This window comes from Balaenoptera musculus, chromosome 13 (genome assembly GCF_009873245.2).
Source record: "Balaenoptera musculus isolate JJ_BM4_2016_0621 chromosome 13, mBalMus1.pri.v3, whole genome shotgun sequence".
Taxonomy (NCBI): Eukaryota; Metazoa; Chordata; class Mammalia; order Artiodactyla; family Balaenopteridae; genus Balaenoptera; species Balaenoptera musculus.
The window spans coordinates 14,837,522-14,861,631 of record NC_045797.1 but is presented as its reverse complement, the minus strand read 5'-3'; the positions used below and the strand labels follow the sequence as shown (position 1 = coordinate 14,861,631).

At 47.7% G+C, this 24,110-nt stretch overlaps 2 protein-coding genes across 4 annotated transcripts; one reads left to right on the top strand and one right to left on the bottom strand.

The window, feature by feature from the left end:
- Positions 1 to 1,771: 1,771 nt before the first annotated feature.
- Positions 1,772 to 23,551, bottom strand: GGCX (gamma-glutamyl carboxylase). Of its 3 annotated transcripts, none has more exons than XM_036872389.1 (15): positions 23,406 to 23,551; positions 22,842 to 23,012; positions 21,550 to 21,708; positions 21,082 to 21,247; positions 19,330 to 19,408; positions 18,791 to 18,897; positions 17,757 to 17,920; positions 17,142 to 17,407; positions 16,863 to 16,994; positions 16,324 to 16,475; positions 15,713 to 15,882; positions 15,367 to 15,497; positions 14,597 to 14,744; positions 14,223 to 14,418; positions 10,574 to 13,787 (listed from the first exon to the last, which is right to left on the bottom strand). In XM_036872389.1, exons 1-15 carry the CDS (start codon positions 23,446 to 23,448, stop codon positions 13,595 to 13,597), a joined length of 2,277 nt encoding a protein of 758 aa, XP_036728284.1. In that variant the 5' UTR covers positions 23,449 to 23,551; the 3' UTR covers positions 10,574 to 13,594. The 3 variants fall into 3 exon arrangements, with proteins under 3 accessions (XP_036728286.1, XP_036728284.1, XP_036728285.1); XM_036872390.1 differs by lacking the exon at positions 23,406 to 23,551 and adding an exon at positions 23,206 to 23,342; XM_036872391.1 differs by lacking the exons at positions 10,574 to 13,787; positions 14,223 to 14,418; positions 14,597 to 14,744; ... (2 more) ...; positions 16,324 to 16,475; positions 16,863 to 16,994 and adding an exon at positions 1,772 to 2,081 and having other exon boundaries at positions 17,356 to 17,407; positions 23,406 to 23,530.
- MAT2A (methionine adenosyltransferase 2A) lies at positions 3,464 to 10,203 on the top strand. Its single transcript, XM_036872392.1, has 9 exons — positions 3,464 to 3,686; positions 5,918 to 5,995; positions 6,091 to 6,213; positions 6,482 to 6,594; positions 6,682 to 6,825; positions 7,000 to 7,218; positions 7,433 to 7,615; positions 7,767 to 7,900; positions 8,572 to 10,203. The coding sequence occupies exons 1-9, from the start codon at positions 3,596 to 3,598 to the stop codon at positions 8,672 to 8,674; spliced, it is 1,188 nt and encodes a 395-aa protein (XP_036728287.1). The 5' UTR covers positions 3,464 to 3,595; the 3' UTR covers positions 8,675 to 10,203.
- Positions 23,552 to 24,110: the final 559 nt, after the last annotated feature.

Here is a 24,110-nt window from a genome sequence, read left to right as displayed (position 1 = left end):
GCTCTCTTCTCAACATCTCCACACCTTCACTATTGCTTTTTGATATACCTAGTGTCATCTCCCTCTGTTTTCCTGACAAATCAACAGCTTCTTGCACTGCAAATGCTTTCTCTTACTTACTGGTACTCTCTCCTTGACTGGCAGATGGATAAGACCTGGAGTCATCATATTTGCTGAGTCCCACACACCAGTTTATCCAATACCAACCTTGCCTCTTTCATGGAACTACTGCCACGTTAACGTTCTTTGGGTTGAGATCTGGAGGCTTTAGGCGATTCGATTTTTTCTATGTGTTTTGCAACATTTCACATTCAACAAATCTCATTCATGTTAAATATGAAATAAACCAGTAACTCCTCCTAGTTTATTTCAGCCTTAGGGCACTAATGTATGGAATCAGATATCTCATTCCTCTCAGAACAGGATGACGATGAGCTTCCCTGTTAGTAAAGAGCTCTCAGGGTTATAAATTATAACGCTGGTGACTAAAACAAAGCGGTGGCTCTTTTCATTGATTTTACATGATCCCCAGGGTTTCTCATTTCTCCACTTCTTTGTGCCATCCCTTATATTTACTCATCCTTTCCTTGTGTCTCTTTCCCTTTCTCCCTCTCTTCTCTCTCCCTCTCCTCCAACAAACATTCTTAAGCACCTTCTGTGTGTCAGGCTCTCAGCAACAAAGCCTGAGCAAAATGGACCACCTTCTTATTGTCATGGAGCTTACAAATCTAATTGGGAGTTGAGACATTCATCAAATAATCACCAAATCTGTATTTCATAGAGCACTGAGTGCCATGTAGGAAAACACAGGACCCTGTGAGAAATCTGTGTAGGTGAAGATTTCATCCAGAAAGAGGCAGCTGAAGGCTACATCCAGGAAGTGGCAGCTGAGCTGGGTGGGAAGGATGGGGAGGAATTAGCCAGGCATCTCCCCTCATTTAGAGCTATGGGTGGGCAGAGACCAGGACTGTCATGGCACCAATACTGGGTCTGCTTGACAGAAATGCTTGTAAATATTTGTGGGAGGAAGGGACAATGTGAAAAATATAAATCAATGAAAATGTGCTTTGCTTTGTTTTTAGCGTAATCAATTAAGAAATTTAACTGTTCATAGTTAAAAGAACGCAAAGTAGAAGACAAAAAGGAGAAAGCGGCACAAGCTGAGGTTAAAGAAGTAGCAGCCAAATCACACTGAGGCCTTTAAGGGTATGTAGGGATTTTGGTCTTTATTCTAACGGCAATTGGAAGCCACTCAAGGGTTATTTTTTACAGCTAACTATTATGTGCTAGATACTGTGCTAAGGACTTTGCTTGCATGATTTTGTTTAATCCTTGATGCAATCCTATGAGAGTATGATTATTACCCCAATTTTACAGACTGAGGACCCTGAGGTGTAGAGAGGGTTAGTTGTTTGCTCAACACTGTTAATAAGTGGCAGAGGCTTGACTCCAAAACCCCTACCCTTAACCATTAAGTTACATACGCTAAGAACAAGAATGAGTAGGTAAGCAAGTATGAACAGCTGATTCTAATCTCCTTGGCAGGAACAACCCCACTGTGGAGTTGTTAGCATAGGGGTATCAGGGTTTAATGACCTAATCATAGAATTTAATCTCCTTGTTCTGACTCCATATTAATCAAATAACTTTATATTCTAGCTTCCCCTATAGATTTTTCTGCTGGAAGATAATGCACTGAGCAGCCTACACATGCAATTTGTTTCAGTTGGGAATTTTATTACACATTGTAAGTTAACAAATTGTCATTCTGCTTAAAAAAAAAAAAAGGTGAACTACTCTAAAACAAACAAGAAATGATGAACGTCTTACACAGTTATTTTTCCATTAAGTTAGTTTGAAAAACAGAAACAAATATAAACATCTATATTGTCTCTTTTGTGATTTTGCCTTTTCTTGTTCCCTGCTTTGAAGGACCATGGATGTGGTCATAAAGTCTAGAGATGGGCCCTTTTTTAATGTTCTTTGTCAAAGCCCCAAGCACAGCCCAAGTGCTTCCATTGTTTCCCAATCAGCAAACCCACCTTTCCTCCCGCAAGCCGCGGAGAGGATTGCTCTTCCGACTTTACCTAATTCTCTGAGCGGTAAGCAGCTGGAGACTGCTGCGAGGGGTCTCATTCATCTCCCCAGGGTAACGTGCATCCTATCCTAGGAGCAGGCGGTCTCCTAATAACATCATTAAACCCGAAGTTCACGCGCTCGGGGCCACCGCGACAGCAGCAGCCCCCCGCCCCGGCCCTGCACCAAGTCCGAAGCCCCTGTGCGGGACGGAAGTGACACCGGCCCACCCGCCACTTGTGGGCTCCTTCCAAACGGAGAGCCATGAAATCGGTCCCCGACTCCCGGCTCCTCGTTGGATCAAGTTTGGTTTTGTTCTTTTCCCTCCTCTCCCTATAATTCCTTTAAATGGGCAAAACTGGCACAAACGCAGGTGGACATTTTAAAGTGAAAGCTTCAGGAAACGGACCATCACCTTGTCAAGAGATCTGCTGAATCACATACAAGGGCGTAAACGGGGCTCTCCCCACCCCAATATTCAACAGTCTCTTGAACAGAAGACTGAAATCATACTCTAAACATCGACTTTTTTCCTCCTCCAAGATAGTAAAGTCAGCAAGTGCAAGGTGAGCCTCGTGAGCAGCCTCCTTTCTTGGAGAAAAGGCTGGAGCCAAGGGGCCGAGCGCGGCCTCCACCGTAGGGTCCACAAAGAGTAAGGGCCTCTCTCAGAAACTGTAGCGCTGGGGGCGGAAGGGGGACGGCAATCGTTGAAATCGATGACAGAACTCTCTTTATTCCGCTTTTCGGCCATTTTCACCACAGAACCATTAACCAAGAAATTGCCAGCAACTAGACGGCCCCCCGCAGGACTGCCAGCCGCCGGCAGCGCTCAGGACGAGGATGCACAAGGCCGTGCGAAGGATCGTACGCTGACCAGCCAAGATGGCCACTTTCACGTGGCTGTGGGCCACTGGCTCCCTGTCACCCGGGCATCCCCAGGCAGGGCAGCCGGAAAGACCCTCGGGGAGAGCCAGAGGATAAAACCCCCGACGATTCCCGCGGCCCCCGCTGGGGGACGCGACCTAGCGGCCAGGTAGCCCGGCCAACGGTCGGAAGGGAGGTGCCATGTCACAGTACAGGGGAGCAGGCCCATAAAGCCCTTGTCTCTCTTCCTCCCACGTCGAACACGGAAGCATACAACGACCCAGTATATTGCCTTTCCCCTCACCCCTTGTTATTAGTGCTTAAGATGGCGAATATTCGCGAGAGGGGCGCGTTACCTCCCCTCCCTTCCCCCTGCCTGGCAGAGTGGTTCGGTCCGAGCTCCCCTCGGTGCACCGCCCCTTCCCCTCCCCCGTCCCCGCGCGAGTGGCGCATTGGCGCGCGGCGCCGAGGGGCGGGGCCCGGGCCGGGCGCGCGCGGGCGCCGTGTATAAATAGTAGGCCGCGCTGCCCGCCGCCTCGTTTGCTCTGCGCCGCCCGCTCGAGCTGACAAGAACGCGGTCTTTTGCTCGCGCGTTTCGCACTTGTCGGCTCGCCGCTTTTTCTCCTCAACGCCACTTTCACTCACCGCCACCACCATGAACGGGCAGCTCAACGGCTTCCACGACGCGTTCATCGAGGAGGGCACGTTCCTCTTCACCTCCGAGTCTGTGGGGGAAGGCCACCCAGGTGAGGTGACGGGGCCTGGAGCGAAGCGAGGGGCGGGGCGCGGGGTCGGGACTGGCCGGTAGGATCCGCCGGCCGCGGTGCCCACGGCGGTGGCCCTCTCCCGGCTGCTGGTGGAAAGAGCGGCGGCCGCGCGCCTTCCTCGTGGCGCCGCCGCTGCCGAGCGCGTGGCCGCCGCTCCCCCTTCCTCTCTCCTCCCCTCCCATCCGGCCGCGCGCCCCGGCATGCGGAAGATTCCAGAAAACGAGAAGGGCGGGGGCCGTGGCCGCTCGTGTTCTAGCCGGGGAGGGCACTATTTCCTTCTCCCCGCCTTGCGGCCCGAGCCACCTCGAGTGGGCGGCCCGCCTCGCGTGCTCGCGTCCGGCCCGCGAGAGCGCGCGCCCCGCATTGCAGCCTCAACCACGTGTTTGCCGCATGTGGCTTCTGGGCGAGGGAGCCGGCTGGTTTGCAGAGCGTGGCCCGGACTACCGGGCCTCCGCGCTTCCCGTTAATTCTTTGGCTACACTGAAGAATACGACATGCCCTTAGCCGGTATATGGCCTCGCGTCAAGGTGACATCCTCCAACTAAATATAGTGCTTGTCGGAGGAGGCATTCCTTATTTGGATCGTGCGTGAAAAGGATAGGAAGCATGAATTAAGTGTATGGCGCCATTGCGTTGGGGCTGACTGTTAGGCAAGGTTTTACTCCATATATCCTCCTCCGGGCTTTGTCCACCGGTCCGCCATTATGGCGATCAATTTACACGTGAACGAATGAAGCTATTTCAAGGAACTTTCGATCCCAGCCTGAAAACCTCACCTAGTGAAGATCGTTATTCTACTAGACGGGTCCAGCCCTTTCTTGGGATGACCACAATGACAGATTCCTCGTCTGTTGGCTTAAGGATCCATTTCTCTCTAGCAAGCTTACTGTGCCTATGATGCAATCCCACGGGCAACCTAGTGGTAGAGGAGAGGACAAACCCCGAGATCCTGATGAGTGAAGGTCAGGTGTGGTGTGGGTGGTTTTGTTTGTTTTCCCCCAGCGCTGAGAACTGCACTGTGTATTTGAACCACCTTTTATTAACTTAAAGCCGCAGGCATTTGTAAATGTTTAGATTGTCCTGGGCCTCTGACTGGATTGTGGTACACATTTTGCTTAAGTTTTTTTTTGGCTGGTTATAGAAAATTTAGGAAAGTGATACTCGGGGTTTTTTTCTGTTCTTCTGATTTTTAATAGAGGGTAGTACAGTGAGGGGAAGATCAGCAAGGATTCAGAATACATTTGGGGATTTTCCAGTCTGTTTGGCTCTTGTTCCTGGACTACTCTTAACACAAAATCAGATGGTTGCCGTTTTATTCCCTTTGTTCGTGAAGTGTCGTTGCTTTCATCATTTAACTCTGACATTATTTCTCACTGCCCTAATTGGCGTTCCTTAGAATCAGGGAGAAATTGATAAACGGTCCACCTTTCTGGTTGGTTAGATTTATAGTGAAAAATTTAAATTCGGGGGATAAAATGTAAGTACCATTGTCTTTGAGAATTAATGCTGTGAAGGTAAATGTTCCTTGCTTTGCTTTTGGATGGAAGATAAAACACTTTCTACTTACTTCCATTTAATCAATCTCCGTTATGTGGCTATCCTGTTTAACAATAGAAATTGTTTTTGCCTGGGAACTTAATTTTTCAAAATGTCTGAAATACTTTAAAGATGGGACTGAAGTCCTTGTAAAGGTGTAAAGTGCATATACTGCAATGAGCTTAAATGTATTAAACATGCTGGGTGTTCTGCTGGCTTATCTGAATTGGTGATCTGTGGTACAGCTATATGAAGACCAAGGTGTCAAGTTAGGAAACATGTAGCACTATATCCAGCATTTATTCTTCAGGGAAATGGTTTCCACGAAAGCAGTATAGCAGTTAAGATCTCCATACTTGGAATGTCGCTGAAAATGTACACTTGAAAATGGTTAGATTCGTAAATTTTATGCTATATAGGTTTTGCCGCAATTTTGGTGGGGGGAGGGTGCCCTGCCAAGCGGCCTTCAAGATCTTAGTTCCCTGACCAAGGATTGAACCCATGCCCCCTGCAGTGGAAGCACGAAGTCCACTGGACTGCCAGGGAATTCCCGCCACAGTTTTTTTAAAAGAAAACACAAAGATCTTCACAGCTGTAGTTATAGGGGAAGGGGGCATGACATACATGACATTATCAGTAAATTGATTAAGCCAGGAATTTTTTTTTCCCCCCAGATAAGATTTGTGACCAGATTAGTGATGCTGTTCTTGATGCCCACCTTCAGCAGGACCCTGATGCCAAAGTAGCTTGTGGTAGGTTCAGAACACTGCTTTATCACCTGATGAAAAGGTAGCATGAAAATTACTTCATAAAAGTGATGTTTGAGTGTGAACCTCTCTTTTACTAGAAACTGTTGCTAAAACTGGAATGATCCTTCTTGCTGGGGAAATTACGTCCAGAGCTGCTGTTGACTACCAGAAAGTGGTTCGTGAAACCATTAAACACATTGGATATGATGATTCTTCCAAAGGTGTGTTTTAATGAGTGGGCTGTCTAACCTCATTTTTCCAGGTATTTTTTTCAGTCCTCTCTAGCTATATCTTCTAGAGTGTTCCTGGGAATATTTAATTCCACTTGTATATTTTTAGTCTTTTTGTTCCAGCCCTATTCTTTGAAAGGACTAAGTTTTAGGTATATTTGATTTCTCTAGCAGCATTTAGAATTCCAGGTAATTGTAAATACAAAGTATTGCTATGGCCCTTTAAAAACAAACCAAAAAAACATCGTTTTGTTTATAGGGTTTGACTACAAGACTTGTAACGTGCTAGTGGCCTTGGAGCAACAGTCACCAGATATTGCTCAAGGTGTTCATCTTGATCGGAATGAGGAAGACATTGGTGCAGGAGACCAGGTATTTTGGTAGACATCTATTTGCATCTCTTCTAACATTAAATTCTAAAGCTTGGATTGATTGCATTGGTAACTTTTCCTTTTTTAGGGTTTGATGTTTGGTTATGCCACTGATGAAACAGAGGAATGTATGCCTTTAACCATTGTCTTAGCACACAAGCTCAATGCCAAACTGGCTGAACTACGCCGGAATGGCACTTTGCCTTGGTTACGCCCAGATTCTAAAACTCAAGTAAGTGACGAGTATCAAAACTACACACATTACATTGGCACAGGACTTCAGTAAGGTGTTTTGATTAAAGCTAAGAGAAGAATATGGTTTGTTCTCTGTATTGTAATGTAGAGAATCAGGAACAAAGCTATTGTTTAATAGACTGATGTTCTGATGATCTGTTTCGCTTTCAAGGTGACTGTGCAGTATATGCAGGACCGAGGTGCTGTGCTTCCCATCAGAGTCCACACAATTGTTATATCTGTTCAGCATGATGAAGAAGTTTGTCTTGATGAGATGAGGGATGCCCTAAAGGAGAAAGTCATCAAAGCTGTTGTACCTGCAAAGTATCTTGATGAGGATACAATCTATCATCTACAGCCAAGTGGCAGATTTGTTATTGGTGGGCCTCAGGTAAGGTCTTACAATGTCAATTCAGTTGCTTTTTTGGATCTTCTGTTACTTGCAAAAATTTGGCTACTTCCACCTTTTTCCTAGGTTTTTTGAAGCCTGCGTGTGCCTCTTCTGAGGATATTTGCCAAGTGATATTGAATAACCATTTAACAAGCCTGATCTAGAACCACTGGAAAGGATGAGGCATAAAGTAACTTAAGTCCTATAATTTCAGGGTGATGCTGGTTTGACTGGCCGGAAAATCATTGTGGACACTTATGGTGGTTGGGGAGCTCATGGAGGAGGTGCCTTTTCAGGAAAGGATTATACCAAGGTGGACCGTTCAGCTGCTTATGCTGCTCGTTGGGTGGCAAAATCCCTTGTTAAAGGAGGTCTGTGCAGAAGGGTTCTTGTTCAGGTATATACTTCTATATAACTGGGTTGACTAAAAGGCATGTAAGCGGGAGGGCATTTAGCAGTTTTCTACTTTTTTTTTTTTGATACCAGTGTATTACACAAGTATGTGGGTCTTTTGATCACTGACTCTTATGACATTTAAATTCTTTTAGGTCTCTTATGCTATTGGAGTATCTCATCCATTGTCTATCTCCATTTTCCATTATGGCACCTCTCAGAAGAGTGAGAGAGAGCTATTAGAGATTGTGAAGAAGAATTTTGATCTCCGCCCTGGGGTCATTGTCAGGTAAAGATGGTAAAGACTATTGCTAGTGAAAAACATTGAGGGTGTGGGTGTGTATGTATATATACTTGATATATTCAAATCTGAGAAAGTGAAGGTGTGAAGGAAGACTGGAGTGGGGAAGCATGGTAATTCCTAGAATGTGTTGATGTCATTTTTAAATTGCCGTCAGTAAAGGCTTAAATTATTAGGAAAGCTCTAAAATTACAGTGCTGCATGGCTTAGACTAACCACCCTAGAAAGTCCTCCACATTTGATATAGGCTTTGTGCTCCTGTTACCTAAGGGATGTTTACTTGAAAGAAATTTTAGTACAGATGAATGGGCATGGCTGTTACAAAGAAAATAACCATGGTAGGGTGTGGGCGTGGGACCTCGGTAAGTATTCCATGATTTTAGATGAGCTTTTGGCACTTGAAATGTCTCAGAATAATGACAAGTTTTCATATTTGTTGAGCCAGGGACGGAAAAACAAGAACTATAGTTACTAATAAGGACTGTGCAAGGAGTTTGGACACCAGGGAAGTAACAAACACTTTTGCCACAAACTTCTTTCCTAGCATACCCCAGAGAACTGAACTCATTTGCCAGAAGTCTTGAAAATGAGTCTTGCTGATTGTTTTGCTTTATTTTAATTGAATGCTACATATTAAGTTACGGACTTGTATATTCCAGGGATCTGGATCTGAAGAAGCCAATTTATCAGAGGACTGCAGCCTATGGCCACTTTGGTAGGGACAGCTTCCCATGGGAAGTGCCCAAAAAGCTTAAATATTGAAAGTGTTAGCCTTTTTTCCCCAGACTTGTTGGCGTAGGCTACAGAGAAGCCTTCAAGCTCTGAGGGAAAGGGCCCTTCTTCCTAAATTTTCCTGTCCTCTTTCAGCTCCTGATCAGTTGCAGTCACTCTAGTCAATGACATGAATTTTAGCTTGTGTGGGGGACTGTAAGTTGGGCTTGCTATTCTGTCCCTAGGTGTTTTGTTCACCATTATAATGAATTTAGTGAGCATAGGTGATCCATGTAACTGCCTAGAAACAAACCAACAGCACTGTAGTAAACAATGCTTTGAAATTGAACATTTGTGCCCTATCACCCAACCTTCTAAAATCCTAATTGCATTGACTTTCCCACCAAATGCTGAAAATGTCCTTGTAATGTGCACGTAAAGTACTTGTAGTTCCATTATAGCCTCTGTCTGGCAATGCCACAGCCCTGTCAGCATGAATTTGTAATGTCTTGAGCTCTATTATGAATGTGAAGCCTTCCCTTATCCTCCCTATAACTTGATCCATTTCTAATTATGTAGCTCTTTGTCAGGGAGTGTTCTCTATCCAATCATTCTTGCATGTAACGCAAGTTCCAGTTGGAGCTCTAGCCTGACATGAGAAAGGAAAAAAAAAAAAAGGCAGTTACCATTAAACCATCTCCCTGGTGCTTATGCTCTTAATTGCCATCTCTTAAACAGCACCAAATCAAAATCTCTCCACTTTTCAGCTGTCTTTTGGAGGACGTACGTAATAAGGTTTTTATTTAGTAAATCAATCCTATGCATGGTTTCAGCACTAGCCAAACCACCAACTCCTAGCTCTAGAAAAACAGGCACTTGGCACCCTTGTGATGTCATACAAAGAAGTCACAGGGCTGTACCTGAGGGTCTGTAGGTTGCACACTTTGGTACCAGATAACTTTTTTTTTTCTTTATAAGAAAGACTGAGCACTCCACACTGCACAATAACTCCTCCCAGGGTTTTAACTTTGTTTTGTTTTCAAAACCAGGTCCAATGAGCTTTCTGAACAGCTGGTGTAGCTACAGAGAAACCAGCTTCCTTCAGAGAGCAGTGCTTTTGGCGGGGAGGAGGAAATCCCTTCATACTTGAACATTTTCTAATTGCTTATTTATTGTATTCTGGGGTATGGCGTAAGTACAGAGAAGCCATCACCTCAGATGGCAGCTTTTAAAAGTTTTTTTTTTTTTTTTTTTCCTCAACACCATGATTCCTTTAACATGTTTCCAGCATTCCCAGGTAGGCCAAGGTGTCCTACAGAAAAACCTTGGGTTAGACCTACAGGGGTTCTGGCTGGTGTTAACAGAAGGGAGGGCAGAGCTGGTGCAGCTGGCCATGGAGAAAGCTGATTTGGCTGGTGTGGTACAGAGAAGCCAGCTTGTTTACATGCTTATTCCATGACTGCTTGCCCTAAGCAGAAAGTGCCTTTCAGCATCTATTTTTGGAGGTTTATTACGTATGTCTGGTTCTCAATTCCAACAGTTTAATGAAGATCTAAATAAAATGCTAGGTTCTACCTTAACCTGTGTCCATTATTCTTTTAAAGTGTTTTGGTATGAATATGAATTGAACATACTTTTTAACTCTGAGTAATTGTAATCCCACCCATGGTTTAGGGAAATCACTTCAATCCTGACTGCAGGCATTTAAACGGTTTATAAATCATATCCCTTGCACTAAGAAAGTTCAAGGTTTGATCGCAGTTTGTCCAGCACTGCCTTTTTTGGCCAATGCACTGGGCAAAATTCACAGCTCCTTACTACAGCAGCCAGTTCTATACCATCAGCCGTGTTTTAAATCATCTAAGGTTAAGGGCATAAAAACCATTAACGTGAGTGTAACGTGGAAGGAGTGATAGTGTTCACACTTGAAAATTTAAACCAATTTTCATCTTTTTGAAAATGTAGAAACAGTTTAATGCCTTAAGTTTCCCTTTTATATAAACAGGTATTAAAGGCTGCAAGTTACATGTTTTAAACAGTGGTGAGAGGGACTAGTTTCCAATATATCTTATACAATGAATGAGTCAAAATGAAATTTAAACAAGTTCCCAAAGGCTTATTCTAAAATTGTAGGAGGTTTATCAGCCAGAGTTTGGACCATCCTTCCTTGATTGAGCCTAGCAGCCACTTGGCACATGTTCGTACCAGCACCTATGAGATCAAGTGGTTCAAACACTTCACTGTGCTCTGCTGTTGCAGACGTGAGGCCCAAGGAATGCTTATACCTGGTTGCCTGGAGGCTTAGAAGTTTAGAAACATATTTGGGAGGGAAGGCAAGGTTAAATCTTCTGACCTGCCTGCTCTGAAACTTGAGAAGTTCAACTTTGCATGACATTGAAAAACTCCAGAAAAAGTTTCAAGAAGCCTTTAGATGCCACTGCATTGCTATCTAAAGATAAGTTAACCATCTTGACCAAACGGGGTGGGGGGGGGGATGAGGATGAGTACGTGCCTGTATGCTGGTGAAGTAACACCAGAAAGAGAACTGCTTTGAGGTTCGGTTCAATATTTATTTACTAGGATGACCCCTGCTCTCAAGGAGCTGGCAGACTAAAGAGAGTGACCTTCAAGGTGTCTTGTCCTCTGCCTAGCCCTGGGGTGGAGGTGGGGATTAACCAGCTGAGGGAGGACAGTAGAAGCAAAGGCATGGAACAGCAAGGGGTGAAGGTGATTACAGCTGAGAATCAAAAGCATAAAGTGTTCATGGAAGGAAATGTCCTATTTCATGTTTAAGTTGAAAATCATACTTTAGAGAGTTTCAAGGGGGATGACACTGGTCAGGGACAGAAGATCTAAATGCTTGGGGTAGGATGCAAAGCCTTCTGGCGAAAGGGACATTAATTACCAGGGCCTGAATACTCCTGAAACCTGAATAACCCAGATTTTCACCAGTGAACAGCTTTTCTTAACCAGTATTAGACTAGCACCTTTCTTCATCCCACCCCAACATTTTCATTTGGAAAATAAGACAGGTTGGAGGAAAGCAGCATCCTTGCCTGTATTAAGAAAGATAACTTTTTGCAGGAGTTTCCTTCTGAAGTGAAAAAGAGGTTTTTTTTTTTTTTAAACCAAGTAAAAAGGAGGGTGTGGGCAGCGGTTGCGGGGAAGGACATGGTGCCAAGGTGTATCGTGTTGCTGAGATCTGCAAAAGGACTGAAAACCAGTGTTTGCCCTACATCGGTGCAAGATGCCCTGTGGCACAGCCATCACTGACCCACAAAATGCCTTGTATGAATCAGAGGGACTTAACTCAGGCCCCACTTGGCCTCAGCTGGGTGCCCATATTCAGGCCCAACCTGCACAACTACATGGCAGCCCTGCTCTGGTCTGTTCCTAATTGGATTCCAGTATAAAGGCTGAAAGAACAGAGGTGGTAGAGATGAATTCAATAGGTCCAAGAAGTAAGAGGTAGAATTAATGGGACTTGAAATCTTAAGAAATGTGAGGAAAAGGGAAGAGTCAAGGCTGATGACTCACAGATGGCTTGGTTAAAAAAAAAAAAAACAGTTGCCATTCACTAATAAAGGAGACGCAAGCCTGAGTTGGGGATGAATGCAAGTTCTGTTTATGACAGAGTTTGAAAGCTCTGTAGGATATCCAGCTGGAGCTAGTTAGATACACAGGTCTAGGGCACAGGAAAGAAACCTAAGCAGCAGCATCACTGGAAACCATGGAATAGACATAATCATCCCAAGTGTGTACAGTGAAAAGGCAGCTGCCTAGGAAAGAACCCTGAGACTGGGTGGAGCGGAGCATGGGGAGAGAAGAGAAGCCTGAAAACAGATGCGATCCTTTATCAAAGTTACTGGGACTGCCAGTCTACTGACGGTCTCTGCCTGAAGACCATGAGCTCCCAAGCAGGGCCTGTTTTTTAGTTTGTTTGTCTTTTTCTTTTTAATTACTCTATGCATTCTAACTTCCTAGCCCAGGACCAGGCCTTTGAATTTTCACAGAATTGAGGATCCTCCTGAATCACATCCAAGCTTTCTACATCCAAAGTCTACAAAGTGACTGTAAACATTCCCTAATCCCTCATCACTTTTGGTTAAATCTTACTTTACATCACCTCCTGCTCATTAAAGGCTAGAATAATGCTAAATACTAAGCTTATTTGTAGATAAATACCACTACTAATCACCTAAATTTCGTTATTTGTTTAACCCTGTGATAGTCTAACTATGCTCATGACTGCTAGTGAAAAACGTACTGGGTGTATAAATAATAGGAACAAAGAAGGAACCAAAATTGCAGTGAAGAGAAAATTATTCTGTGTGCATTTAAAACCTGATCACCATCCTAATCATACTTTATAATTGGACAAGTTTTAAGCTACGTTATTTCAGAATTATTGTCAAGGATTCTGAAAATTACAAGCAGCAGGGTGCAGGACCTTAAGTCAAACAGACTTGAGGTTCAAACCATCAGTCCATCCCTTATTAGGTATATGTCTTATGAGCAAATTATATTACCTCTCAGCCTCAGTTTCCCCAACCATAGAATAGGGCTTATGGCCGTTAAGGACTAAATGTAATAATGCTGGCACAGTGCTTCACGCAGTGCCTAGCATCTGGCAAGCACTTGAGAACAGCCAGCAATTATTTTCATCACGGAACATTAAATCTCCTTCACCAAGGAGCCAGTCACTTTAAACCTGATCCTTACCCTTTCATCCTAGAAAGACATTTTCACGTTGTTTTTTAACTCCCCAAGCCCCTCAGCCTTGGATTGATAAATCTTATCCTTGCGTTACCTCCTTGGTTCCTCTAATCTATCACCTCTGAATTTATCAGAGCTATGGATAAGGAAGAAAAACGTAAAAAAAATCTGAAGTAATTTTTTCGGATGTCCACTGCATAGGTAATGGTCTTGTGACCGGCTGCTCCTACATCTATACCCAACACCTGGCCTCCCTCAGAACTCTGAGTGAACAGGGTCAGCATTTGGCTCAGAAGGATGAGGATTTGAAGAATCTGTGTTTGAAGGACTCGGCTCTCCAACTGGCTCAAAGGGTCGCAAGTTCGCGTAAGTCACCTCTTGGGCCAGCTGCTCCAGGGAAGGGCGGCCTAATACCAGATTTCGAAGTGAGATACAAGTCATCAGAAAGCTGAAAAAGAGGGAAAAAGCCAGCAATCCAAACTCCTGTTTCAACATAGGCATTCCTGCCAAAGCCCTTAGGGGACACCTGGTCCTACCCCCTCACCCAAGCATAAATGAGACTCTCCCCCCAGGCACCCCAACACCCCAGTTGGAAGGGCACCCCACTCCTTATACAGTCTGGTAGAGGACTCCAGGGTGGGGTAGGAATAACCCACAGGGAGGCTGGAGAAAAGCTGAGGCAGAACAAAACAGCGGCCATCAGACACCACTTACTCTCCCATTCAATCAGGGAGAGGAGAATGGAGAGGGCAAAAGGGAGGAATTTAGCACTGGATTGTCCTTTCCTGGGAAACAGTCCCTACTGTTACCCTCAGCAGAGAAAAGTTACTCAGCCTGCAAACATCTGATGGCAAAGACACATACTGTTGTGGGTAAAACTCACCTGCGGCGAAAGACATAGAGCTTTCGCAGCAAAAAGCGGAGGAGTCGCTCGTGGAAAGGGGCATTTCGCCGGCGTTCGATCTCCTGGAGCCTTTGCTGGCGTCTAAGAAAGGTCTGAACCAGCGGTGTTGGCTCAGGGCCCCCTTTGACTTCCCCTTCCAGCAGAGGTTGCAGCTCTGGAGGCAGAGGCTCTGTTTCTGCCCGGAAGAGGGCAAAAAGAGGAATCACTGAGAGAGAGAGAGAGCATTCTCTCTCCTAGAACTCCCCTTTCCCCAGCTAGACGCTTCAAGTTCATTCTTTAATGGCTAGATCCTCACTCACAACCCTGACTTCTTGTAAAGCGGGCTATCTCAGCCCAAATCTTCATATACTCACCACTTCCATTCTCCACCTTCTCCTTCAATTCTTGCAGGTATGCCAGGTCTTGCTCCAGTGCAAGCTCTGTAGTGTTGACATAGATGTACATGTAGCAGGAAGGACTGGGCGACACTGTATACACCTTATGGTACTCACCAGCAGGCAACTGAAAAGAGGGAAGAAACTGATCTCTTTCATCCTCTAGCCTTTCCCTAGCCAGCCTATGGCCTCCCTACACTGTACCCCGCCCCAGACATCTTTTTTCTTGTGTTTTGGAGTCCAAAGGAACTGACCTCTAGAACCCTGAATGAGGCTATTCACAGCCCCCCCCACCCCGGGGCCCTTGCTTTTTTGAGCTCCCACTGTGTTATTGTTATGTTGAAGTATTTTGAGTCTGTAATAAATCAACTCTACTCATCTAAACGTTTCTACCATTGTTTTTTTCTGTCGTTGTTTTTGTTTTTTTAATATTTATTTATTTATTTGGCTGCATTGGGTCTTAGTTGCAGCATGCGGGACCTTCATTGCGGCACACAGGCTTCTCTCTAGTTGTGGCACATGGGCTCCAGGGCACGTGGGCTCAGTAGTTGTGGCACGTGGGCTCTCTAGTTGTGGCGCAGGCTCAGTAGTTGTGGCGCGGGCGGGCTTAGTTGCCCCACAGCATGTAGGATGTTAGTTCCCCAACCAGGGATTGTACCCATGTCCCCTGCATTGGAAGGTGGATTCTTAACCACTGGACCACCAGGGAAGTGGTGGTCCCTCTACCATTGTTAATTCAAGCAAAATACCTGCATTTTTTCTCCCTCCTGAAGAGTCTGGTTCTTCTGTTCTGCCACCAGCTCCACAGTTACCTCCCCCTGCAGCAGCTGGATGCTAGTGTTGCCCAGGTCTTCGCTCACAAAGTTCTCCAGGTGCAGCCCTGCCAGGGGCAAGAGTTCCCCAATCCACCCCATGGTGGAGTGAACTCACCACCAGCCGGAACAGAGAAATCACACCTTCACCGCCACCCCCCACCTCAGGTTTCAAAAACCTTCCTCCCACCAGGAGAGGCCCCTCCCCGCTCCATCACACGCCATATCCCTGGCCAACGAAGCCAGGAGGGAGACAGCAAAGCCTCCTTGCTCTCCTCCGTACCAGGGAAATCTGCGATGAAGACCACTTCGGTGTGGTTGTCCAGGCTGCTCTTGATTTCCTGTAATTTGGTTCTCCAGGGAGACAGGTCCATCAGTAGCGGCTGCAGCCAAGGTGTACGCTGGAAGGGGGACCAGGTAGCCTGCACGATGTCCACACGAGGGTCAAAAATCCTTAGGAAAGAAAACCATGTTCTATGGAGGCCACAGCCACCTATGCACCAGCATTTCCGGTTCTGTTCTTTTCATCACTGTTCCCAGATAGAGGAAACAGGGTTTTCCAGAAAGAAGAAATGGCCTATGTCAGCATGTTATTGCCAGTTTGGGACACAGAGAGGAGGGGAAAGACATTCTGGAGCACTGGGAAGAGTGGGAGTTAGTGGCCACCTGAGGAGAGCTGTGATAACAGCTTCTAAAAGAGTAAGTGCGTTACCTTTTCTTCAGGGTGATGGTGCCCCCTGCTGGAAGCAATCAGCTATGCCCACAACCAGGTCAACAGGGACATGCACCAGAGGACAGCCTTTCAAGCAAGACAACACTGGGGAGCATGGGCTATTCATCTTGGCAGAAAGAGCTAGACTTCATTTCTCCCCCTTCTCTGCTCCCCTTGCCCACCTCTGCTGGAAGCGGTCATTGATGGAGACCCAAATATCAAAGAAGATCTGGGGCTCAGTGACATTGTACTTGGGAAGCAGGTGGCTCAGGCAAGTGGCATATTGCTTCAGCATGTCCGCATGATCCTTCCAACGCCGGCTCTGTGTGAATACCTGCCCCAAACCCCCACGTTAGTCCCACCTCATTGTTATGGAGCCTCTGGACAGGTCATGCAATGCCAATGGCACAGAGACCCCTGCCTGCTGCCAGTTCTGACAGAGAAACAGCAACAACAACAAAACCCCAAAAAACTCGCTGGAAGAATTTTTCATTGCTGGGCTAGTGGTACTCACCTTTCCTAAATCTCATCTCAGTTCAGGGAAGTGAACGACATCACCCTATTTCAACCCCCACCAAAGAAGCGCTCCACGGGGCTCCAGAGAAAGGGCAGAGTGGACCCAAATGTGTTTTATTTCATAATTGTGTTTACGACCAAACCAGACCCCAAAGCTCAAGGGGGCCTCTGAAGGCCAGTAAATCGTCAGCATCAGACATCTCACCCCAGGGTTGAGGTAGCCCAGCTCGCCGGTGCGGCCATCACGGTAGGTGATCTTCACGTGCTGGTGGGAGCGGGAGTGCACCATCATGTCCCAGGAATAGCCGTACAGCCCATTTGTCCAGTTGTTATAGCCCTGAGGAGGCAGGGCAGCGGCAATCAGCTCGACGGTCCTCACGCTAACACCATCCTCCGCCAAGAGAGGTCTGCAACACCAGCCCCATTCTCTCCCGCTTGCCGTCGCCTCCACCGCTATCCAAGGTAACCCCCAGCCCACACGTACCTGGGTGAGGAAATGGGAATAGGGCAGGAAGAGCTGCTCTAGGAGGTAGAGCAGGGTGAAGGCGGCGCCCAGCCGATGGCGCAGCCCTGGCTTCTGACCACCTTTGGCCCGGCTCCTCTTATACACGCAGGAAGCACTGGGCTGGGGGGCAGTCCTGAGGGGCAGCAGTTCTTGCAGCCTTTTTGGGCAGTGAGCCACCAGCTTCCGAGGCCACTCGGGAGAGCAGAAGAGAGGGCTGCTGGCCAGCATGACGTAGGGGAACATACCTAGAAAAGCAGGGAGAAAACCAGCACGTCGGGAGTTTGGCCGGAGGAAAACGTGGGTAATCGCCTCAACCTCCTTCCCCTAGGCAGCCTTTCCCAGGTACTCCACTGGTGATGAAAGAAGTCCTCAACTCCAGTCTGTCTCTCCCCGGAGAAACTTACTACACAACGTACTAGCTGAGCCCGGAAGCCGCCAGCCGCCTCCCTGTTTGTTTCCATCTCACAGAGACCGCATCCGGCACAGCTTGGCACCCGTCCCTGTCACCACCTCCCACTGCCACACATGCCGCTGGCTCGTCCCTCCCCTGCACACCTGTGGTTTCCTATTTCCCACCAGACTACAGGAACTGACCAATGCTGAAGAGCTGGGAATTCATGCAGTGGAAGTAGGACACGAAGAGGAGGCCAATGGACCTTGAGGCGTCAAAGAAGAGCAGGAAACCGGCAGAGAGGTCGAGCAGCAGTCCGCACCAGTGCACCACCAGCAGACTAGTCATCTCCTCAGACAGTACAAATCTGTGGACACCAGGGTCAAAGGTCAGGCACCAGCACTCACGGCATACTCACAGCAGATGTACCTCTGCTGTCCTGTCCTTGCTGCAGGATCCACCCCAGCAGGTGCGTGGAAGAACTCCACACAAAGACATCCTCTGGTAGGGTTTTCCAACCCCTCTTCATTTCCACATACTTTAGGTGGCCATCTTTTTTCAACATACCCTATGTAATAAGCAAGAGTGCATCTCCGAGGGCACAATTTGATTGAGCAGTGTGTGTTGTGGCGGGCAGGTTCTTCGTGGAGGTTATACATGAGAAGAAACTTTAACAGGGGAACGCTTGGCTAACATCAACATGGTGTCAAACTTTAGGAACTGGGAGATGACAGGAAAGAGGGAAAACAACAAAGTAAAACAAGAGGAAGGAAGAAATGGGAGGAAGAGTGAGGTCAGAGAGGAGCAGCTCTGTTTTGGAAAGAGTTGGCAACAATGGTATTGTCGGCGTAAGGGGCGCCGACCGTCCATCTGCTCCGCACGCCGGCCAAGGGGTCCCGGCGAGAGGCTGGGGTGGCAACCTGAGGACAGCGGCACCACCACAGCAACTGCTGGGGCCACTGCCTCACTCACCAAGCCACCTAGCACCGGCGCTTTCCTTTCCTTGACTGCTTTTCCCTTTGTTTCCGCCCACACTGTAAGTCTCCCAGGGGCAGCGAGGCCTAGGTCTTTTGATACCATCGACTCTGCCTTCCGCTGAACAGGGAGATGAGTGGACAGAGGGAAACACGTGGCAAATTCAGGCAAAGTGGGAAGAGCATCCGTGACCGCAGACCTGAGGGAGGCGAGCCCCCCACTCTGCACCTGGGCCACCTGAGGCCTCTGCCCTGCTGCTCACTTGAAGGGACTGAAGAGCCAGTGCCGGGACAGGTAGTCCATGGAGTAGCCTTCCACCCAGTCTGCATCCAGCTTTTTCACGCCCGCAATGAAGTACACGATGAAGATCTGCAAACACAAGACAAATGTTCAAACAAAGTCAGAACCTTGTCCTCCACAGACAGTCACAAATCAGTTCTGATGCCAGTTCAGGGCCCAAGGGAGACTAGATCCATTCTTCTATTCACTCATCTCACATACTCACTCACCCGACATCCTACAGATGCCAGGCACAGTACTAGGCACCAAGGAGAGTCATAATGTTACTCTTTCCTCATGAGGATTCTAATCCAGCGGGAACAAAGCTCGACTCTTTCTATGACAAGGTGAGAGACCCCAGAGATTAGGGGGTTGGATACAAGGGGAAAGCCAGCCCAGCTTTCCAGCAAAAGGGGAAAAAGAGAAGATCCAGGGAGGCAGAGCAGAGCGCAGTCTGGCAGTGGGACAGCCGTGCTGACAATGGCTGTTGAGAACACCTCCCCCTCTCCTGAAATCCTGTACCTGGCCACGCAGCACAGCATAGTTCCAAAGGGGCACGTGGGCGTTCCGCTTCCGGGCATTCAGCAGGCCGTCCACAGACCTGCAGCAAGGGGGAGAAGGATGGAGGACAGCTTCTTAGTCCAGTCCCATTTCTACCTTGGGATTGGTAGAAATGCTTTTTAAATATAATGCCCTCTCTAACCCAGGACGTCTCCCACACCTTCTCTGGTCCTCTGGGCTATTCTGAGGTTCTTTAGAATTATATGAGCATACTGCAACAACGACTATTTTAAGTCATAACAGAAATATTACTAGTGAGTTATAACAACAAAAAGTTCAGTGTTTACCATTCGTTTAGTTAGCAAATTAGTTTCTCCTACAGAAATAGATTGGGAACAAGACTACAATGCTAGAATATGGCTGAATATGAAAAAGAACGAATTTGAGGCAACATTTGAAAAGCTAAAGGTGTATGAAAATATATATAGTGCATTTAAAAAAAAGTTTCAATTTCCAAGACAAACTGACACTCCATAGACCTGTATGCTAGGATCTAGTGCCAGAGGGTACCTGCTAACAGCTTACCTAGGCTAAGAACTGATAAAACCAGGCTACTAAGATCAGATGTATTCTGGGGAGGCAGAAGCAAAGTAGGTTTTCAAGAAGACACAGAATGAGCAGAGAAGCCAGGAAAGGGGCAGCTTACACTTGTGGTCAAGAGCATGGGAGTCCGTAGTTAAGGAGACCTGGAGTCTCACTTACGCCTCTTACATGCTGTGTGACCCTAGGCAAGTCCTTTACTTCTCTAAGCCTTAGTTTCTTCATCTATAAAATGGGAACAGCACTATGGACCTAATGGGGTTATAATGTGGAAAAATTACAAGTGTTTAGCATAGTGTCTGGCACGTGGAAAGCCTTCAGTAAGTGATGGATATTTTTTCAAACTGTGTAAAAGTCATAAAAATGAGACTTTTCAGGAGTATTCTGTCAAAAGTGCCTCTTTGTGATGACAGCTGGCCACTCTGAATGAATGTGAAGGTTTACAAAAGGGGTATCTGCATGTGTGTGTTGATGAATGAAGTTTAATTAATGACTGATAAATCACCAACAAATCCAACGTTTGAGATTTTTTCCCCCTATACTCATGTTACTGACAGCTCATACTCGCTTTTCACTTAATAATGGGAGAATCGTTAAAGCTCATCTACCCTGCCACCCTGTCTCCAAATCCCTTCTCCATCTCCCCTGAGAGATGGTCACCTGAGCCAGAGGTCGAGGAGCGTTACCTCCTCCCAGGACAGCACTACTCAGCAGCCCTGGTGGGCCCGCTCCTTCTGACATGACTCTGCCCCACAGCAACTTCTACTCTTGGCTCTAACTCTGCCCCTCTGGGCTCACACAGAGAAAGTCTGCTCCCTCTTCCACATGACCACCCTTGTAGTATCTGAAAACAGCTATGTCTGGCTTTAGTCTTCTCTTCTTCTCTAAGAGGATTACAGGAAGTGGATAGATCAAGGCACCTGGGGAGACAGGGAAAGAGTGAAGGGGTGGGAATGGAGCCATTTTGCTTTTTTGTCACCCCAAGAGCCCCAACCTCACGGACCCTTCCCTCTCCCAAATCCATCCAAATCAAAGTGTCACCCTGTAACCACACTCTGCAACGCATGGCTGAAAATACGTTTGCTGGGACAAATTCTAGGACCTCACCGGGCCCCTATCTCTGGTAACCATCCTGACGCAGCCAACCCCTCCCTCTTTTCCCCGGACTCATACCAGTAGCGGTTTGCATCCATGAACGTCAGCTGAAAGGCCAACAAACCATACAGATAGGAGTGGTTGTTCCACGATGTCTTGTCCAGAAGAAACACATACCAGTATGGCAGCAGGAATAACACACAGCTTATCCGGTAGTGCAGGCCCAGCATCATGCCCAGCGCCCCTGGGATTTGTGGGGGAGAGGATTAAGATGTCAGAGGGGCACAACAGGCCCAGCTCCCCTGGGACAGGCTGTGGGTAGGATTAGGAAAGGTTATCAGACATTTTATAACCAGGTGAAAATGAATTTCAATTAAATGTTATTTCAACATTTTAAACAGAGTTACGGGGTCACAGCTCAGATGACACACAGGTCAGCAGGATGAAATTGTAAGTCACAGAGGAAGTGAAATAAGAAACCCAAGACCTTGGTCATTCACCAGCATGCTTTGTATTTCTGAGTTTCTCTCCTACAGTTTCCCTCACCCAGAAACATGATGGTGTAGACCAGATACATCCAGTCAAGTGGCAGTGGCTGCAGGGCGTCAAGCAACGGGAAGCGGCACACCTCCAGCCCATCCAGGTATCTTTGGTCCAGGGAGCTGAGCCCCCGCTCCTGGGGAATGTCCAGCACCATCATCAGCCCTGAGAAGGCAGAGGGGGAGGGGGCCGTTAGGCCTTAGCAAAGGGAGCCGTGGAACACGCTGGAATACAGTCGAGCACACCCAGCTCCAGGGTGAGACTTCTTTCCTAACCCCGGAAAGAATTCATTCAACAATAATCATGGAGTGCCTACTCTGTGCTAGGCATTATGCCAGTTGTGTGATCTCAGACAGCCACTGCACCTCACTGAGCCAATTCCCCATTTGTGAAAGGGGGCTCATAATATTTTGCAGGGTTTCAGAGAAGATTAAATGAAAGAAGTGTACAAAATGCGATCAAAGCTGTTCAGGTTTTGATAGTAATATTTGTAAAGGTCTGCCCTACTGGCTACAGAAAATGCTCTGGGGTGGTGCTCCTCAACCTCTTTTACTTCCTGGCACACCTGGCAGAGCAGTATCTGGCCAGCACACTGGGGTAAACAGAAGGGGCTACTCAGGCCAGGAAGGCATCTCCAGTTAAGGCAAGATTTCTCAACCCCAGGACTATTCAGTTTGGCCTGGTTAATTATTTGCTGGGAGGGCTATCGTGTGGTTCATAGGTCATGCAGCAGCATCCCTGGCTTCTGTGTAGATGCCAGTAACCACCTATTCCCCTTCCCTCCCACCCCCAAGATGTGACAAACACAAATGTCTACAGACATTGCCAAATGTCCCCTGGAGAGCAAAATCACTCCCCGTTGAGAACCACTGGGTTCAGGGGAGTAATATCTCAGCATATCTGTAACCCATTCCAAACATACATGCTGTGGCCTATGAGTTAGAAAGATTTGGATTAGGGAGTCACAGCCTAAATGTCTGCCCTGTCACCCCTGCCATTTCTCTAAAGTCTAGTCCTTAGCATACTTACTGGGCAACTTCATGCCACAAATAAAATGGGTTCCTGTTCCTCTACCTCTATATTTCCTATAGCCTCAGATCAAAGCATTTCTGGTCTCCAAATCCTAATTGGAGACAAAACTGGGTCACAACGACCTCTTCCAGGATATAAGTAACTTCAGCTCTTAGGAAAAGGAAGGTAAGTCCACTAAGCAAGTAAGTATCCAAGAAATGGACAAGGGACGATTGTCATTTTCCCACCCCCAACCACGCTGGCCCCCTCCCAGAAGCTCGACTTACCAAAGAGAAAACGGAAGACTGCCAGGCTTGCAGGATCCGTTGGTCTATTCAGCAGGGTCACCAGCCTCCCCCAGCTGGACACATCTGTCCACTCAAAACCCAAGAGCTTCCCCATTCGGCTGCCCTGACGGCGCCCTGAGGTCTGTCCAGCTTTATCTTTTTGTACTTTATCTGCAACCGATAAATGGAGAAAGTTGTGTGTGCGCGTATGGGAATGGAGATGCTTTAAAATAGGCTCCTCCTCAAATCACAGAAATCACAGGCCCAGGGCTTCTGCCCACCTGGATTCTCCCACTGATCTCTGACTACCCGAAACATCCCTGCAGTGCAGCCCCTCCTCCAGGATCCCCCAATGCCCCAGAACCTTTCTCAGACAGCAGCCCCCTAGCCGCAAAGCGTCCTGAATGTCATCACCACCCCGAAGCCGAAGACTGCAATCTCTCTCTATGGCTCCTTCCCATCGGAGGCTCCCTTCCCCAGGTCCCACAGGGAAGTCCTCCCGTCCCCACCCCTCTGAAACCCGCGCCCCTCTCTATCCGCCACAAGGCGGGGCTCTGACCCTACCTGAGTCGGGCGGGGACCGCGCAGACCGAGCAGACACCACCATGGCCTCGGGGAGGTAGTTCGGCCACAGCGACAGCGCCCGAGTAGGTGGCGCCGCGAGGGAAAACTCCCCTAAGTCCCGCCTCCCCGACACATCAGCACCCGCGAGGCCGGCCGGAAAGTGCCGGGACTGTCGTGAAGAGCCCTAGTCGGCCGCGCCGGGCTCCCTGCTTGGCGGCAGAGGGCGGGGCGAGGAGCCTTGGGGCGGGGCGAAGCGGCCGCGAAGGGGCGTGGTCAGGCCCCGCCCTCCCCGGTGACCGAGGAGGAGCGAAGGTGTCACCGGACCTGCCTCTCTTCCGCCGAATGACCAGTCTCTTCCCTGAGGCCTCCCGATCCCTCTCCGCGCTTTCAACCTAATAAGACTCCGAGCGCCCGCAACTTCCCTGGGTCACTCCCCGCCCCCGTTAGGCCTCTCCAGATGTGAGCAGCGCGGGCGCAAATGTCAGACTCTTCCCAGAAAGGTTCCCGCCGAATTAGGACGCACCTGGAAGGGCTGCCCCGGTCTAGAGACTGTGTGCAAGTTTCTTTATTCTCTCTTCAGTACCTGCCATGAACCAGAGGTTTGAAAGCAGCAGGGGAAACCGGAACAACATAGCTGCAGAGGGTATGCAGAGTAGGGGCAGTGAATAGAGTGGTCGATCAAGGAAAGTCTTAGAGAGGTGAGTC

Coding starts and splice junctions, on each gene's coding strand:
- MAT2A (XM_036872392.1), top strand. CDS start 3,596: ATGAACGGGCAGCTCAACGGCTTCCACGACGCGTTCATCGAGGAGGGC. Junction 6,595..6,681: donor ACATTGGTGCAGGAGACCAG/GTATTTTGGTAG, acceptor TTCCTTTTTTAG/GGTTTGATGTTTGGTTATGC. Junction 7,901..8,571: donor CGCCCTGGGGTCATTGTCAG/GTAAAGATGGTA, acceptor TGTATATTCCAG/GGATCTGGATCTGAAGAAGC.
- GGCX (XM_036872389.1), bottom strand. CDS start 23,448: ATGGTGGTGTCTGCTCGGTCTGCGCGGTCCCCGCCCGACTCAG. Junction 23,013..23,405: donor GCGGTCCCCGCCCGACTCAG/GTAGGGTCAGAG, acceptor TATCGGTTGCAG/ATAAAGTACAAAAAGATAAA. Junction 16,995..17,141: donor ATTCCCATTTCCTCACCCAG/GTACGTGTGGGC, acceptor CTGCCTCCTCAG/GGCTATAACAACTGGACAAA.